At 42.2% G+C, this 17,896-nt stretch overlaps 2 protein-coding genes across 5 annotated transcripts in view; both read left to right on the top strand.

Annotated features, from left to right (window-relative positions):
* The window catches only part of USP49 (ubiquitin specific peptidase 49), a 34,562-nt gene extending 16,666 nt beyond the window's left edge, over positions 1 to 17,896 (top strand). For 3 of the 4 annotated variants that reach the window (XM_056362107.1, XM_056362106.1, XM_056362108.1), the window contains 6 exons: positions 887 to 1,031; positions 1,950 to 3,360; positions 5,147 to 5,351; positions 7,262 to 7,370; positions 8,174 to 8,379; positions 9,185 to 17,896. In XM_056362107.1, coding sequence (XP_056218082.1) covers positions 1,978 to 3,360; positions 5,147 to 5,351; positions 7,262 to 7,370; positions 8,174 to 8,379; positions 9,185 to 9,375 — 2,094 coding nt within the window. In that variant the 5' untranslated portion in view covers positions 887 to 1,031; positions 1,950 to 1,977 and the 3' untranslated portion in view covers positions 9,376 to 17,896. The remainder of the gene's footprint in view (positions 1 to 886; positions 1,032 to 1,949; positions 3,361 to 5,146; positions 5,352 to 7,261; positions 7,371 to 8,173; positions 8,380 to 9,184) is intronic. The other variant, XM_056362109.1, reaches the window with a different exon arrangement.
* Positions 10,960 to 17,896, top strand: part of LOC130159982 (collagen alpha-1(V) chain-like) — a 27,171-nt gene continuing 20,234 nt past the window's right edge. Inside the window, exon 1 of the mRNA XM_056362098.1 lies at positions 10,960 to 11,020. The gene's annotated coding sequence lies outside the window, so the exon portion shown is untranslated. The remainder of the gene's footprint in view (positions 11,021 to 17,896) is intronic.

Genomic DNA, 17,896 nt, shown 5'->3' with positions numbered 1-17,896 from the left:
GATAGGTTTTCTGCATACCAGTCAGAGGCAACTGTTCAATACCTATCTTAGAGCTCTGGGAAGGCGTGCCATGCCTTCGTTGTGTTAAACTTTGCCCCTTGTAAAATGATTTTTTTAACTAAATATTCTGTATGCCAGACCCAGCACTCTCTGTGGCATCTGTAACTACTTTGTGCCTCTTATTGCTGTCCCTTCTATCGCTACTTTGTGTTGTATTCAAGTACTGTAATCGTAGATGTGTAAGCAGGTTAATTTAGCCTTTCTAGGATTATTACAATAGATATGTTTGTACAATCTTTTCTGCCTTTGGCAAAATGCAGGTTTTTCCTATTTTTCTTTCCTCTGTAGTTCTTAGTTTGTTGCAGTTCGCACTCGACAGCTATTCATTACTTCATTTTTATTGTTTGAGGAATCATCTAGAAATGAAATTTAATTCAGGACAGATTTATTTTTTTTTTTCCCCCATCTCCTCCCTGCTTCTTTCACCAGGTTATCGAAGTGGCCAAAATTGAAGTGATCACAGGAGGCGCACGTTTTCGCTCAATTTTTTTTTAACTCAGATTTTTTTCTCTGCCATATGTTGGGTCATCCACTACAAAAGACTTGTGATGGAGAGGCTACATGTGATCAGCAGATTTATAGATTATCAGAAAATGAAAGCAGAAGAATGAAATTCCAGAGAGCCTCTTCCATGTGATGTTTCTTAACATCTAAGTATTTGGGTTCCTAGGTACATTTATGCTTTGACTTCCGGATAATTCTGTTCTCTGTAATAAATGTGTTCTCTGCAGTAGCTCTCGCACTGAGGGGATTAATCGCATTCTAAAGCAACCCTGCCAGCATTCTTAGTTTGTTTATGTGCATCACAAGAATATTCTCTCTCTAGGGCTTTGAAGCTGTGCTGCCTTACAATGAAGACTTAAGTAGTAATTAAATTCTAGAAGAACCGCCAAGACTCCTTTGGCTGAAATGGGGATGTTCCGCACCCTGGATGCTGCGTCGCGGAGGAAAGGATGTTTAAACATGACTCCGTGAGTAGCGCGTGGGAGCGAGTGGGTCTGGATGCTGTTTCTGCACCTTGATCTCTTTCCATTGGATCAGGGCAGTGGAGGGATTGTACAAAAACCACAGTGCTGGCACGCAGTATTTCAGTTGTGCTTTTTGTACAGCTGAGTATCTTTTGTAAAACGTGTGGGTGCGGGACACGGAGTGAAAGCTTTTTGCACCTTCTAGTATCCCTGCTTTGATTCCTCTTCAGTTACAGTATAGTAATTCAGTAAATCAGTTGCTTTTTCTGTTTATGTGTACTCATGCAAACATGTCCATGTGCAGATGTTCCTTTAGGTTTACTATAACATGGTGTTTCACAGTTCAGTTTCATTTCCCTGCTGTTTTTTTAAAACATTTCAATGTTTGGGAGGCTGTGAGGAATCGGAGAATTCGAGGGTAGAATTCAAAGCCTGTGGACTTGCAAATGCTCTGGTTATGACAATTATCTGATATTTTTGTGGCTTCTGTGAGAAGTTGGTAACCTCAGTCTAGTTCCTGATAACATGCATGCCAATTCCAAATTCATTTTGTATGTATCAATTTCAAGAGGGCAGCTAAAGATCAAACGTATGTGTGGACTGAATTAATCTTTTTCTCCTTGGAAGTGAGCCATTCAGTTTGGGTAAGGTATGCTGGCAGCTGTCTGGGCTGTCCTTAGTAGACAGTTTTATTCTGTAGACCTTGTCAATCCAGTATCTTTCACTTGTACTAAAATCTGCTTTAAAAAAAAAAATAATGCAGGCAGAAATAATGTAGTCTGTTGAGGGAAAACTGCTGTTGGGACTGACAAGATGCGACATCTGTATCTTTATAGGTCTTTACAGCTGGTACAAAAGAGTTCATTTTAAGTATGTGTCGTGGCTCTAAAATGCTTTTCTTTCTGTTCTTTGCCGTCCAAGGTCAAAGCAGCGAAGACTTCTGTAAGACATGGATAGATGCAAACATGTTGGGCGGCTACGACTCGCCCAGGACCACTCTATCCTGAACCCCCAGAAGTGGCACTGCGTGGATTGCCAGACAACTGAATCTATCTGGGCTTGTCTGAAGTGTTCCCACGTAGCTTGTGGGAGGTACATCGAGGAGCATGCACTTAAACACTTTGAAGAAACCCGGCATCCATTGGCAATGGAAGTTAATGATCTGTACGTCTTTTGTTATCTTTGTGAAGATTATGTCTTGAATGATAACCCGGAGGGTGATTTGAAATTGCTGAGAAGTTCTCTGTCAGCAATTAAAAGTCAAAAACATGATCCATCAACAAGAACTGGCAGGACATTGCGATCAATGGCTTTGGGAGAGGACATGTGCAGCCATCAAAGGAGCCCTCAGGGACAATCTCAGATGCTTACAGCTCTCTGGCACAGGCGCCAGACCTTGCTTGCGAAGGCGCTGCGGACCTGGTTTGATAAGAGCTCTAGAGGCCAGCTAAAATTAAAACAAAAGAAACAAATGGAGGAGTTGGAGAAAAAGAAGGAGGCAGCTAGGCAGCGGCGGCAGGAGATGAAGAGGCAACTGCTGGAGGAGCTGGCAAACACTCCTCCGCGGAAGAGTGCAAGGCTGTTATCTCATGTGCACAGAGAAAACTTGATTCCAAGGAAATTCAGGGAGGTGGCGACCGCTTCCCCTACCTCAAGGCAGATGCAGAGCAGCAGATTCAAACAGTTTTATTCCATCCGGCGTAAGCCTCTGATGACTCCCGGGGTAACGGGTCTAAGGAACCTGGGAAACACATGTTATATGAATTCTATTCTGCAAGTGCTAAGTCACCTCCAGAAATTTAGAGAATGTTTTTTGACACTTGATCTCTGTGAAACAGAAGAACTCTTAGCTAAAACTGTGAATGGGAAGTCTAGGATGCCTGGCAAATTGGCAAATGGGTCTGCTGCTAATGAGTCAGGGAAGACTGACAAAGTGGGATCATATGGCACGCAGAGCTTGCCAGCTGGCTTAAATGGTAGCTCCTCAATAAGCAGGAGTTTAGAACTAATACAACCCAAGGAACCGAGTTCAAAGCACATCTCCCTCTGTCACGAATTGCACACCCTCTTCAGAGTGATGTGGTCTGGCAAGTGGGCGCTCGTGTCCCCCTTTGCCATGCTGCACTCTGTGTGGAGTCTGATCCCGGCATTTCGAGGTTACGATCAGCAGGACGCTCAGGAATTTCTCTGCGAGTTGTTGGATAAAGTACAGCAGGAGCTGGAGTCAGAAGGAACAAAGCGCAGGATCCTCATCCCGTTCTCGCAGAGGAAGCTCACCAAGCAGGTCCTGAAGGTGGTGAACACCATTTTTCATGGGCAGTTGCTTAGTCAGGTATGCACCTGCTTTTGCACAGAAATCAATTGGAGCCAGGGCTCCAAGAAGCCAGGGCTCTGTTTCTTGAGGAGCCACCAGATACGTAAGAGGAGTTGCTTAGGAGCACCTCCTGAGAAAGAAATCTGTTGGGTTGCTGTGCAGGTTGTCAGCATTTTTGATACTTGTCACATGTATTGTAAATCCAGTTGACTTCTGCCACCTCAGAATGAAATCTGCATAAGTACAGAAGTTCTGAGCCCTTAGTTTAAAGTTTTTGCCATGTTTTTAAAGTGTCGTTGTAAATTGTTTTGTCCCTTCCTGGTTTTGTTTTTGTGGCTAGAAAGAATATGATGAAGGACAGAGAAAGCAGTCGTCTTGTACTATAAAAAATAAGCTGTCTGTGACAATTTTTTTTTTTGTAGGCATATGAAAGTCATCTTGAGATACTGAGCATGCTTAACATACGTTTCTGTAGGAGATGAAAGTGCCTGTTGTGCTGCTCGGTCTCTTATTCTTGTGCTGTTCTCTTGTCTGAAATGTATTATTCCCCACAAGGGAGACCCTGAGAGCCCAGTGCATTTTGAAAGTCGTCAACTGCCTTTGCTTTCCAGGAGAAATGAAATGTGTGCATAACTTGACACTCAGGGGTTTGCAAGATCAGACCACGAAGTGTATTATATGTGTGCGATCTCATTACTATTTATATCGTCCTTCTCGGTGCCCTGCCATTCATAAGAATTTGTGTGCACGTTAAAGATTAAAAGCTGTATTTTTCAAGTTGAAAGCTTTTGGCTTTCAGGGAAAGGATGCTTGAAGTCGTGGTTTGTTTGAATCATCTGCAGTGCGTGAACTTCTTGTGGACTTCTTAACTAAATGTTCTTCGTTCAGTTGTGTCTCTTGGCTCTGGACGACGGTGTGTTGTGGCTTGGGTCAGTGTTCCATGCTACCTGTTAACAGTGTGAAGGTGTTCACAGATCAGTGTCATTTATCTGCTACTATGATACGCTACAAATAACTTGTTGAGCTATTTATTCTATTTATGTGATTCTTGTGTACCCATACTGTATTTAATTTCAACACCCCTCTCTGCACAGAAGACTTCCTTCCATCTTGAAGTTACTGGTGCCTTCAGTGCATGAAGCTGCAAGGTTAGAAGTTGGTTTCTGGCGGATGGTTCTCACAATAACACAGAGTCTGACCAAATCGGCTTTCTGGTTTTGTTACCTCCTCGTGTTCTCACTTTCTGCCTCTGATTTTAATTGAAAGCTTTTCTGCTGTTATTTATAATACTCTGGGATGACCTAAGAAAATGAGCGCATCTGAAATTTGTCCTTTCATGCTCCATTCATGAATTATTTTTATATAGTTAACAGATGAAACTTTAAAGGAGTTATACACTTTGAAACATGCAAGGCAAGTAGAGAAGCTATGGAAGGAAGATCGCATGAAAAATGCTAACATGTACTTTTTGTAGTAGAAAACAGATCCAAGGTGCTTGTTGCCCAACGGTGAATTGGTACTATTCTGGCAATGGTATTTATCTGAGGAAGTAAATCCCATAAAGGTGAACATTGTCTCCAGTGTTTTTGAAAATTAGCATAGTAGTTTAAACTGTTTGCTCAAGACAGACTTAGCTTTCAGACTGGAAATAAGTAGTGTTTCTCTTGACTCACAGACCATCTTTATGCCTGTGAAACTGCACTGCCTGTTGGGCATGAACTTGCTCTTCAGATGTGAATGTAAATGCCAGTCTGCGGGTGGCCATGTACATAACTTCGTTTATGTGTACACATTTCATTCCCAGGTCACCTGTATAACATGCAACTACAAATCCAACACCGTTGAGCCCTTTTGGGATCTTTCCCTGGAATTCCCTGAGCGCTATCACTCTATCGAGAAAGGGATCATCCCTGTTAATCAGGCAGAGTGCATGCTGACAGAAATGTTGGCCAAGTTCACAGAGACAGAAGCTCTGGAAGGAAGGATATACGCGTGCGACCAGTGCAACAGTAAGTCAGATGATGCTGCTGCCTCTGCCATTAGAGGCACAGTCTGGTTTTCCGAGTGAGAGGTTTCTGAATGCGTGTTTTGGGTGTCTGAAAACATGTATTGTGGCCTATATGTATAGGAAAACTTGTTCTTCCTTGCTGTTTTGTTCTTCTGTGTTGGTTGCTTCTGCTCCTATGGGCACCAGTTTGGATCTGATACATCCTTTTTCTCTCATCTCCACCATTCAGCAGCGCAGTTTACTAAGGGTTTAATACAACTGTGCTCAGACCTGCTCTTGCCGCTTGTGTTGCGGGGGAAGGCATCCTCAAGGACCTTTTGGGTGAGGGGGGAATGGATTTAGAGACAAAAGAAGGAACGTTATCCCCTATCGTATGCTCATCTCATCATGGCAGGAAAGCTTTTGTAACGACTCAGCTATGGTTTTGGTTGAATCCTTTAACCAGAAATGACAAATGCAGAGTTCTCAAGGTGTGCTGCCAGGGTAGAGTCTCCATCTCCCTGTAGGCTGTCAGGAAGCAATAAACTGACATTCTGGGAGTCTCTCTAATGCATTATCTGTTATATGAATGCATGTGTTCTGCAGCACTCAGCTAGAAGATGACTTCTGCTTTCCTGTAGTAAGTCTGGAGTGTAAGGTCATTACGTGCCTGAAAATAATTTTAGCCCTGTGTATAAACATGCAGCTCAGCTACTCTGATAAGCTGGATTTGAAATTTTTTTTTCATGCAAGTATTTATGGTGAATGTTCATCCCCTTGGGAGGAAAATGCCAATAATTTGACTTACATTGCAACTAAGCAGCTGAAGTAGCAAATATTTGTAGAGATCCATTCTCTATCAACTTGCAAATCTGTTACCAAACATCTCTACAGAGCGTTAGGAAATACCGGTTGACTAGATGTTCTTGAAACAAAGCCAAATACAATTTCAGTAGATTCTGATTCACAAATAATGTTCACCAAGTGTCAGTGTGGATGAGTACAGCTTCACCTTAACTCTGTTTTCTTTGATTCTTTGTGAAAGCCTGAATTTTAACAGTTACTTCAGAGTTAAATGGCTAAGGAAACATTAACCAGCTGAAAAAAGTCAGGGAAAGGCAACCAGCCTGCGTCTAGGTGCCAAAAACTATTGGGGGCACTGCTTGCTTGCCACACGTGATGGAGGAGGAGCAACTCATCTGTTCTGAACTGGTGCAGTGAGGTGCAGAAATCTAATTAACAGGTACATTTCTTATTGGAAGCTCTGAAAGCCACCTGTCTTCCTCCTGGTATAGTTGTATGTTCAGTGTCCTGGAAAGAGTAATGACTGGAAGAGGAACCTTTTTCCCTCTTCTCCAGTTTCGGTTCAGAGGCAGTTTTCTGTTCTTGGGCAGGCAGAAACCCTGCAAGAAGTGGAACCTTGCTTGGGAGCCTTTTCCTCTGACTTGTATTAATTTTCTCGAGCTAGTAAAGCTTGCTACTACAAGCCTTATTCTAGTGGTATAAGAGGATCAAAGTAGTAGGCAGAATACAATGTCAAATAGTATTATTTGTGTGCTGGTAGTTCACCTGTTGAAACTGCTACAGCCCTAGATGTCTTTGGTTGCAGCTCTGTCTTAATACTTCTGGTGGATTTCTCAGAGCAATAGGTCAGCATGAGCAACTTGAAGGTGATAACTGATTGTGTGATTATGAGCGTCACAAAAATGAAAAAGTTTAAATATTTTTAAACTTTGGAGTTTTGATTGTAGAGACATTCCTGCTCCATGAAGGAATTTGTAAGAAAAGTTTACTTGTGTGTCCATCCTGAGTGCATGTGAGCTGGACTACTGCTACTGGAAAAAAAAGAGTTTATAATGTGCTTTTTTCCCCTTTTGAAAATTAATTGTGCCTAACAATCTTTGCCTTAATTTTTTTTTTTTTTTTTGGCAGGCAAACGGCGAAAGTCTTCTCCTAAACCTCTTGTTCTGAGTGAAGCTAAAAAGCAGTTAATGATCTACAGACTACCTCAGGTCCTCCGACTGCACCTTAAACGATTCAGGTGAGTAGGGCGCACTGCATGGGGTCAGGCAAGCGATTTGCCTTTAATTTTTTTGGCAAGAAGTAATTAGTGTGGGCCTGTAACTTCCCTTGCTTTCTGGTAAATGCATGTGTACAAACATTTTACAGAAACCGCGTATGGGATACCCTCCTAGAGTACTACTTACGTTACAATCAGTAGCCAGTTTACAGCATGTTTTCTACTATATGCACAATGTAATGTGTTGTAAATATTAATACCGACTTCCTTTAATTGTACTTAATGGTATTCGTCCGAGTTTGCAGACAACTTGAAAGAGTGGCTGTGAGGTAGATGAGCTGCTAAGTGGAGCGTAAGATTTGTTGAAGCTGGAAACCTGTGGTAGTTGAATGCCAATATTATGTATTTACCTGTTGAAAAAAACATAGAAGACAAAGCTCAAAATACTATGAAAAGTTTCTGAAATAGTTAGCCCAGGCAGTTGAGGTGTGTGGGTTTTATGGTTACATAACTGAGTATTTTAAATGCAGTTTGACTGTCATGGTAGATGTTTTGTCTTGCTTTGTGTTTGGCTGTGGCAAATCTCAACAAGATCCTAATGATAACAACTGGGTGTCAATGAGATGTAGGCAAAAGATGACGGTAGTAGATGTTAAGAGTGAAAACAGATGGAAAAAAATTACATGACACCTACTTAACCCTACCACAGAAAGCTCTTCAGAGTTGTTTAGCAGTGGCTACTTTTGTGTGCATCTTCCCACAGCCCTGCACCGCTGGTGAGAAGCACGATCCCAAGTCTTTGATTCGTGCCCTTGTGTTTGCAGGTGGTCTGAACGTAATCACCGTGAGAAGATTGGGGTCCATGTCCTCTTTGACCAGGTATTAAACATGGAACCTTACTGCTGCAGGGACTCTCTCTCCTCTCTTGACAAAGAGACCTTTGTCTATGACCTCTCCGCTGTGGTGATGCATCACGGGAAAGGGTTTGGCTCAGGACACTACACAGCATATTGCTACAACACAGAGGGAGGTGCGTGTGCTTTATTATGGGGGAAACAAATTCAAGTAACTCGGGTTTTATTCCATAGGCGTAGTGCGTTGTAAAGCTTTATGATCAAAGTTGTTTGGAATCAAATTTCCTGACATTGAGGAGTTTGTTTCCCAGAATGCATTGCTAGTAGCATGTTTGCTTTTTTGTTTTGTTTTGGGTTGGTTGGTTTTTTTTTGGCGGGGAGGGGGGCAGTGCATAAAGCCACAGATTGCTGCTCTTTGCTTTGCAGCCCTTTGGGATGCCTTTTATTGCTTGCTGCTAACAGCATGAATGCTTCATTTTCTCATGCAATGTAACTCCATGGAGCTGCTCCAGCTGGGTGTCTTTTCTCAGTATCCTTGGGATGATGAGATAAACAGAAAGTGTTTTGAAACTGGACAGGAACTATTCATGAATAACATCCGCAGGGTTTTTGTGAATTTCCAGCAGTCTCTTTCTGCAGCTGAATTAGTATTGACTCTGCCTTCTGACTTGTGGAGAAAGAGTTACAAATTGGCTATCTTCAGGGAATTTTTATTTCCCTAATTGAGTTTTTGCGCTGTAACATATGATTGGTTAAATTATGACTTGGTATTTCTAAACTCTGTTAATAGCACAGAAAGGATCAAAATTTTTCCAGACTAGAAACTCCTTTCCAAAGCATCTGTAGAGGAAAAGATAGAGATGCCTTTCCTCCTACGTTGTCCTTTTTCTCTGTGGATGTTTCCTACGAACAGTTCCAAAATGCATTCAGAAGGAATTATGCCTCCTTTCCTAATGCCCGCTTTCTCACTTTGATTCCTAGGTTTTTGGGTCCACTGCAATGACTCCAAACTGAATGTATGTAGTGTGGAGGAGGTGTGCAAAACCCAGGCCTACATTCTTTTTTACACTCAAAGAACAGTGCAGGACAAAGCAAGAATCTCAGAAAAACAACTCCAAGCTCAGGTGCCGTCCAAAAATAGCGATAAGGACAGAAGACTGACATTCCCATGATGGGGAGCTCTGTAACTCCATCAACAGTCTCAGTTTGGTTTGGTTTTTTATTTTTTTAAACATTGGCGTTCACATCTTCCCTCTTTGTAGGAACAAAGGCTCGCTGCAGGAAGGGGATCAGATCATGATGTTTGCCACCCAGGGTGTGGAAAAGCGTATCAAGCTGTGCAATTCTGACGTGTGAGATTGTAGTCAGAATCTTGTTTTTTAAAGCATCTCGTTGTTAAATTATGCTCACAAAATGAAATTAGAAAGTTTGATGCTGTATATCATTCATCTCATATCAAAAAGGAATTGCGTAAGGCGCGTAACAAATGAGCACAACCAGGCAATAGCAGCATTCCACTGTCTTCAAAAACATTCAGTTCCTAGTAATGCTGATGAAACTCCAAAAGGAACAGGTATAGTACCCTCCCCTTTAATTGCCATTCAGATTTCCAGGGTTTGAATCACACAGTCACCCAGGTATTTATTCAAACAGTTGTTGGGATAGATGGAGTTGATTGTCGCAAGAGCTATTCTTGCTGGAGAAATGTTTTACTTTCTTCTAGCAGAGAAAATACTCCCCCACGCCTTAGCTATCTCTCTGATAGCAATGTATTTGCCATCAGTTGAAGGCAAACCCATGGCTGGCAAGGTCTGTCAACAGCTCTTCTCGGTGTTACTGGGGCTGTGTGCACACTTGGTGGTTTCTTCTCTGGGCTGAATTGAACAAGCAGCTAAATTCACTAGGAATGTGATTTTAAAACAGTTCTGCTCTGGAGAAAGTGTGTTTAAAAACAAAAGCAAAACCCTGAAATAAAACAGGAATGTACCCGTGTGTCGTATCTGTTTACAGTGGCGGCAAAAACAAAGCCTATACTACAGGCTTCTGCTGGCATAACTTTGTCATCGGGATTTTAAACAAGTCTGAACCCTGGCTTGCACGGCTGTGACAGCAGAAGCAGGTAGTGTGGAGGCATCTTAACACTGGCAAACTAGCACTTTTTTACAAGTGTGACTTGTTTTCCTCAGGGTGGTGGTTATACCACAGCGGTGGGGGACAGAGCTAGCTTCTGTTACTGCTTCTGTAATGGAAATATTCATTAATTGCAGTTGTCACACAAGGCCCAGACTAACGGGAGGCCGCGAGGTTGCACAGGTGTAGTGCACAGAATTCAGCCTGTGAAGTCTGTTTCTGCTGGGCCATAAAGAGAAGGAATGTAGTTAAATCTCCAGTTCCCCTATTGAGTTTGGAAAGGCTACCAAAATGTCTGTATCTGTAATCATCTTGATTTTACAATTCTATGACAAACACAGGGCCTTAGTTGACTATTCATAGTCACTTCTCAACCTACAGTTGCACCTCAGGTGTGTTTTTACTATTTGGGGTTTCGCTGTTCACGTTTCATGTTTTAATCAATCTGAATATGTAACTGCAAAGAGACATGACCTCTTTCAGTCTTGATGCTTTGGTTTGTTTTTTGAAATGGTTAAACGTGAAGTAATCTGAATTACGAGTTCTTCAAAAAAATTGGTTCTGTTTTCAGACAGAAGTTCTGAAAGCGTGTTTCTCTTCCCCCCTACTTCTCCTTTTGTTCTTGTCAGCATTTGCCCATCAGACACACACTGACAACCTTACGTTGTTGTTGGAGGGGGTGAAGAGGTAAGTCTCCCAAATACCATTCCTCGCTTTCCACTGGTGTTACTGTGACTTTTAATCTCCTGTCCTATGGGCAAATCGGTCTCCCTTGCTTTGGCTGCTGTTAATCGCTTCAGCTATGCAGAGAGGAGCACAGCAAGCAAGGGACTGTTACTGTGCTCTGAGCGCAGTGTCACGCTAGGTCTCCTCCACCCTTAAAGTTTCCCATTTCCTCTATGTCTGAGCAACGTGCTGCTTTTTGAACCTACAAAACCTGACTTTTTGACAATTAAGTATAATTTTGAGATCATGTGCTCTTATTTTTTTTGGAAATGAGACGGTTTGAAACGGTCCTAAGTTTCAGTTTTGGTTCCTCTAAATGTAGCAGAGTCTGGAAGGATTTCTTATGAATGTCTGTATATCTTCGTATTTACTAGGTAGGGAATTTTTTTGTGCTACCAGTAAATAAAATTAATTAAGAATGCAATAGGCCAAATTGATATCTGATAAAAGTAAATGTGACTGCTGATTAAGGGGAAGCTGAGTTGGGTTCAGCACAGGTAGAAGTTGACATTCCTGAAAGAATCAAAACCAAGTGCTTGTAATTATCAGATACATGATGGATTCTTTTCTAGAGCAAAACATACGCTCTGTGAAGACTGTGTGTCTCAAAAAGAAAATGAAAGGAGAAATAGGGATTAACGTTGCCTTTTTAATCTGAAAGGTGGAAGGGAAGACTGGTATTTTTCCCATGCATCTGTCCTTCCAGGCCTGTCCACCCCTTAACAGGATTATATTCTTCTAAATGAGTCATGGTTTGCTATGACTACCAAATGGTACGTTCACTTTCTGAATCCCTTAGCTGTACTGGCCCTGTTTGTATAAAAATGCGATAGAAAGGCAAACTGTAACGCAGCATTGGCTGTTCCTGCAGCGAGCTGAGACTCTTTGCTATGAATGCTCATCTTTTGACTGAGTGTTTTGCATTAATATTTGAATTCAGGTAGTAATACAGTTGTCATGTGGATCGAGTGGGTTGCAGAGGGGAGTGGGGAGCTGGGAGTGTACCTGTAGCCGTTGCTGCATCTGATTGCCCAAGCAGATTTTGTAGCATTTGCTGGTGACATCTTTTGACATTAGTGGCCTCTCCATGTGATGTTAGCTTAGTTGTGCTGAGATGTGGAGATACTGCAGTCAGAAAAAAATGATTGCCCTGATAGGGAAAGAATGAATTATACTTCAAAGTAAATAAGCTTGCTTTTTCCAACACTGTGAGGTTTCTGTAATATTTAGCTTTTATTTGGAAGCGATAGCGTATAGCATTTTTTATGCTGTTTGGTTTATATTTGTCTACTGCAGGCTTCTTTATATAAGCATAGCCCAATGCTCCCTCCATGGTGGACACTGTTTTATAGTGTCCTGTTTGCCAGAAATCCTGATTGGAAGTTACCTCTCTGCATCAGGAAATGAAAATACTATTTGCAATTATAGTGACGCCCACTTAAGTGCATGCCTGACAAAGGGTAGCCTGTAAAGCGAACTCTGTCCCTCCTCTAACAGTTTGGCTCCAAGTCCCACCGATACACTGATGCGTATTTAGTATAATTCCAAGTTTAGGCTCTGCTTTTGTAAATACACAGACGGATGATGTGACTTAACTCCTGTGTGGAGTTCAGTGGTCACACTAAGTTGCAAGCGAAGTGGCTGCAACATAAAAACCTTCAAAAATGAAGGTACAGCTGGGAGCAGAATTGGTTTCTCTCTGTGTTGGGATTCCTATACTGGAGTTCCATTCTGTAGCAAGGAGTTAGTCGGCTCGAGATGCTCAGAGGAAGTGTGAGGTTCTTGGCACCTTGCAGGTTATTGTCTCAAGGTGTAGGAAGCCATCATACGCCGGCAGAGAGACCCTCAGGCTCCAGAGTGTGCAGCCTTTGGGATGGGACTGTTCCCGGTATATCCTTATTCCATTCCAACTTGTGAGTAAATTGGCATTCCTTAATTTTTTGTTTTTAAGAATGAAGGATCTTGATGAATCCATGGCCAGGTATGATACAGCATCTACTGTGGTTGTTGGAAACCACTTTATTTTAGCTAACTTTATTCCACTAGCAAGTTAGTTACATAAATTTGCCTTTACATATAATTTTATCCTTTGACTGCATGTATTCCCAAGTTAAACTATGCATACTGCAAGAACAGTTTCTGTGCAAAGGACTGAAAAAAGCAATCTTTTTTCCCCGTAAGTTCTGACCAGAAGAGTTTTCTGGTCTGGCTTTGAAGTTGTTAATGTGAAGCAGCAAATGGAGTAATGGATATTAAATGCTTGACACCCGCCTTTTCTGGGTGGCAGTACCACTCCCACTTAGGAACTTCCAGATGGTTTTTGTAGGGTGTAGAAATAAAATCGGAAATTGTAAAAGCATTAAGTGTGTCCTATGGACTCGCCATCAGGAGGGTTTTTTTTGCTTTTAGAAGGCAAGGCTTCCAGCATAAATATTGTCTTGGTGGTAATTTATAACTCTCTTATTGATTGTATCATTCCCAGGCCTCAATGTGCTTAATTGCAGCCCAATGAGAGAGACTAATGAAGCTTCTGGCTGTTGTCAGATTACCCCAGGATGAGCTCCAGTGGGTCAGTGGTGTTGCAGATCGAGAACTACATAAGCAAGAGAGAGGGAGATTAGTGTTACCTGACAATACAGTTTTGTGAACTAATTTTGTATGATTCCTTAGAGCTGGTGCCTTGTATCCAATAATATTTTGCATGGGACAGAAATGTTGGGAAATAAGTTGTGAATTCCCCCCTCCTGGCTGATGCAGCAGACAGATTTGTGTGTTTTTACAAATACTCAGTATCACCAACGGTTTTACATTTCGTATCTGTACACAACTGAAGTTTGCCAGCAAGCTCAGAAGCTGGGATTTTAGTGGTACATGTTTGAAATCTCTGTATTTTTAATAATTCAAATAACAGCTTGTTCAAAGGTGGATTAGATTTGGCTTTTTAGATTTTCTTAGCATCATCCAGGCCCCTCCAGTCAGGTCAGTAAGTTGTCATCTGTCAGAGCATGTAGTATAGAGCAACAAATAAAAAATCCGGTGGGTTTTTTGGTAGAGCAGCTGTAGCTTTGGGAAGCACCTTCTGTTACAAACCTAATGCTTATTGCCAGTTTAGAAAAGATAAAAAGTACAGATCCCATTGGCATGGCAGTGTTTGCACAGGTTTCCTCTTAGCAGCCTAGCACACGCTTCCACACGTGAGCAAAAGCATGTGCTGGTAATTTCTGCATAAATTTAACAGGCAATAGATACAGTTGTGTAAGGTGGCCAAGTGTCCCTTCTTCAAATTAAATAGTAAAACCCAAGCACCGGCTCTGAACACTACTTTCTTGTGTGTGTCTAATCCCTTCAGCAGGTTTGAGATCGGATAGGGCGGACTTAGGTTGAGAATTTATTGCCTGTGGGAATATAAAACCTCAATTCAGTGGCTTTTTGGTGTCTGTTACATTAATATTGATACCTGTTTATTGCAGATGGGAATGTGAAGCATTCTAGCGAGCTTCTGAATTTATAAAACCACGTTTAAATGATTGAAAGCTACATACCTTAGTTACCTGTACCAACTAGTGATTATTTGCCCCAGTTGATTTCAGGGATATGCCTTTAGGCTGCTCCTTCTGTTGTACTTATTTTTATTTTGTGCGTGCGTGTATGGGTTGTGCTTGTTTAGAGGATGGTGGGGCCAAAATTCTTTCAAAAGAGTTCTTAAGTCTTAAAAATGAGCTTTGCAATGTACATTTCCAAAGCGGGGGGGCGGGGGTGAGAAAAAGAAAGAAAAGGACCAGCCTAAAGGGCCCATGATCAACTTTAACCACTGTTAACTATTTATTGCTGTGAAGTTTGTGCATGATAACAAAATGCATTGCAGTTACAGCAAAGTGCTATACCCTTAGGGTTCTTCTACTACTGATTTTGTCCAGGCTGGGGTAGGGAAGGGGTTGGGATGAATGAGATCAGCAGTAAGCTGTGATCTAAATTTAGAAGAGACAGGAAGCATCTGATAAGGGGACCTTGTGTACTAGAGGATTGCATGTTTTACAGACAGAGACATTAACGAAATGCAAACGCAGTCTCGTTTACAGCAATTTCCTGTTTTTGTGGCAAGAACTTCTCTGATCAGTAGCCTCGTACTGGCAAAACAAATGGTGCTTTTCCATTAGATATTACAGTTCCTAAGGAACAGTACCCCACATTCTCAAGTTTTTATAAAGGAGCTACCTAATTAAAGCCCACAATGTCACAGTAAATGCTTTGCATAACTGGAAGAGAGAAAGGAGATAAAAGTTGATGACTTTATCTATTTAATTTGTAATTTTTAGTCTTGATAACGTGCTTCCCATAGAGGTGGCAGGTGGTGAATTTGATCCCCCACCCCGTGCTGAAGTGCTGTGCCCTGACTTGTCAAACTAGGACTTGGCGGAATCTGGAGTAAAAGCCTCCTCTTCTTTTTGTGGCTTTAGAGCCACTTTCTGCTGTGTCACTCAAGACTGAGCACATCTTTTTTTGGGAGCGTGGGGCTTCTGAATGTTGCTCCTGCTAAAGAGGAACAACAGCTTCCCTTCAACGTGGGCAGGGTGAAGTGTAAAGTACTTAGGCTAGCCTTGCTTCCTCAGATAACCATGTACCATGGGGATAATTTGTACTGATACAACTGTGTTAGGACCAATCTGTGCCACGTTGGTGGCTAGACGAGGTTAAAGAATGTACGGTAACACGGGCAGGCTAGAGCTCGTGGTGCACCGCCAAACAGAATCGGTAGCTGAGAGATTAGGGTAGCCACCTGTGAGGCTCCTCTTCTGCACAGTTAGCATAGTGTCTGGACCGCCTAACTCCACCTGATTTACAAATAGCATTTTCATAGCAAGTGTCATCTTCACTCTCCCTACATTTATTAAATAACGTTTTTAGGCCTGGCCCTTAAGGCTGTTTCCTACTGCTACAAGGCGAACAGCATATTCCCAGGTGAAAACCAAGTTTTCGCTTAGCTTATCAATGTGTAAACCACTTCCCACTGGCAACCTAGAGCCCATGTAAAAGAGAATTGGGTCTTGTTTTTTTCCCTGCTTAACTTCAGCTTTGGTTAGGCAGTCACAAACTCTTGAGTCACAGCCTCCTAGACATCCAATGAGCAGTTTATAGGAAAGGAACAAGTGGTTAAGTTTGTTTCCAGTGAAATTTTTTTTTGTTAAACGTCTGCCTTTCCATAAGAGAACCTTAAACACAGCTTAGAAAGTTCCAACAGATTCTTGGGGAGGAGTGCTGCCCAGGCAGTCTCCCTTAAGGCATGGTGGGCTCGAGCAGGATGCAGCTAGGGGAGACCCCACTTCTGCTAATGCCCTGGAAGCTTCGCTGTTGACTTGAGGAAGGGCAGAATTAAAGCTAATCTTCAGCACTTTAAGAAAAGTTAATCCCACTCCAAGTTAAGGTTGCTGGAAGGGTGCTGTTGGCAGAGGGTTGATGGAAGATGAGCCGTTTTCCCTTGGTATGAAATCCCCTGGCGGCCCTTGTGAAAGCAGGAGCAAAATGCTGTGCTGCTTTCTTGGGTGAGGAGCCAAGCTGGAGCTTGGGTGGGTTTCCTGATGTTTTCAAGGGCTTTCGTGGGGGCTTTTAAGTCAGAACAGCCTCTAGTTTCTGCTTCAAGTTTGTTACTTACGTCACTAATGACTTAAGCTGATGTATGCCATGCTGTGCTCGTGAATGAGACTGCCTTTGCTTCAAGGACACTCCCAGGCAGCAGCAAGTGACGAGAGAATCCAATTAATTACTGAATGTTTCTGGCAATCTGTCCAGCTGTCTGGCAGCTCGGTGCGAGCACACTGCTCCTAATCGCAGGTTCAGCAGCTTTTATTTTATTTGAGGTTTGTTAAAGACAACATCCAGTCAAGTCACCTATGGCAGCCTTATGTACTTAACTGCATGAACTGCCCCCTGCCTGAACCCAGGCCTCAGAGGAGATTAGTGTGTTCTAAATCAAAACTAAGATTAACTATAAAATGACTTAAATGTTCTAATTAATCCCCTTTTCCTGCAGAAACTGTTTCTGCATAACTTGGATTATCTGTACTTCAGAAGAACTTTATGTCTTTACAGGATGTTAAAAATACCTGCTTTGAAAACAGCGTTTTTAAGAATCTTATCAGTAGTGGAATGAGTTTCTCTCTGGGGCAGGTAAAGGGGGCAGTTCTCTGTCACAGAATGTGGAGGCAGCACTACTAGTACTAGTAAGTATGCCTAGTAAGTACTAGTAAGAATGTCTTAAACTAAAAACCCATGCATAACTGTCCAAAGAATGTGAAGCCATGTTGCGGTCCTACTGCCATAATGCTCAGAGCTGGGAAGTTACTCTGCTCTACGAAATAGCACCTTTGAGGAGCCGTTGTGTAACGCAGCCGAGTGAATCACAGCCGCAGCTCCCACGTGGTGCTTCCGCTGTCCCCCAAACAGCTTCACCATCCACAGCTGGTCTTTAAAGTTGGTAACGGCGAGCTGTACAGCCTCAGTCCTGGGCACTAAAATGCTATGCAACACCAAATGGCTTCTTCTTCCCACACACACAGTTGTCTTTCCTTTACAGTAAGTGTCCCAGCTTTATCTCATCCAGACATTACCCAGGAAACCTGGTGGCTGGAGTTTACCGAGGGCTTCAAAAACTGAAAAGTTTCAGTTTTCCTTTGAAAAAGTAGCTGATGGGTCCTGCTTACAACCCAGGACTGGACCTGTTCCTTTTGTCTTTCGGGTGTGAAATATAAATCATGTTTTTATGATTTTTTTGTAAATCTTTACTCTTTTTACACCTTGTTTTTGTAAGCTGAAGTTTCTTATTAAAAAAATGAAATTCCA

This window comes from Falco biarmicus, chromosome 16, assembly GCF_023638135.1.
Source record: "Falco biarmicus isolate bFalBia1 chromosome 16, bFalBia1.pri, whole genome shotgun sequence".
NCBI lineage: Eukaryota > Metazoa > Chordata > Aves > Falconiformes > Falconidae > Falco > Falco biarmicus.
This window is presented reverse-complemented; position numbering and strand designations above follow the sequence as displayed.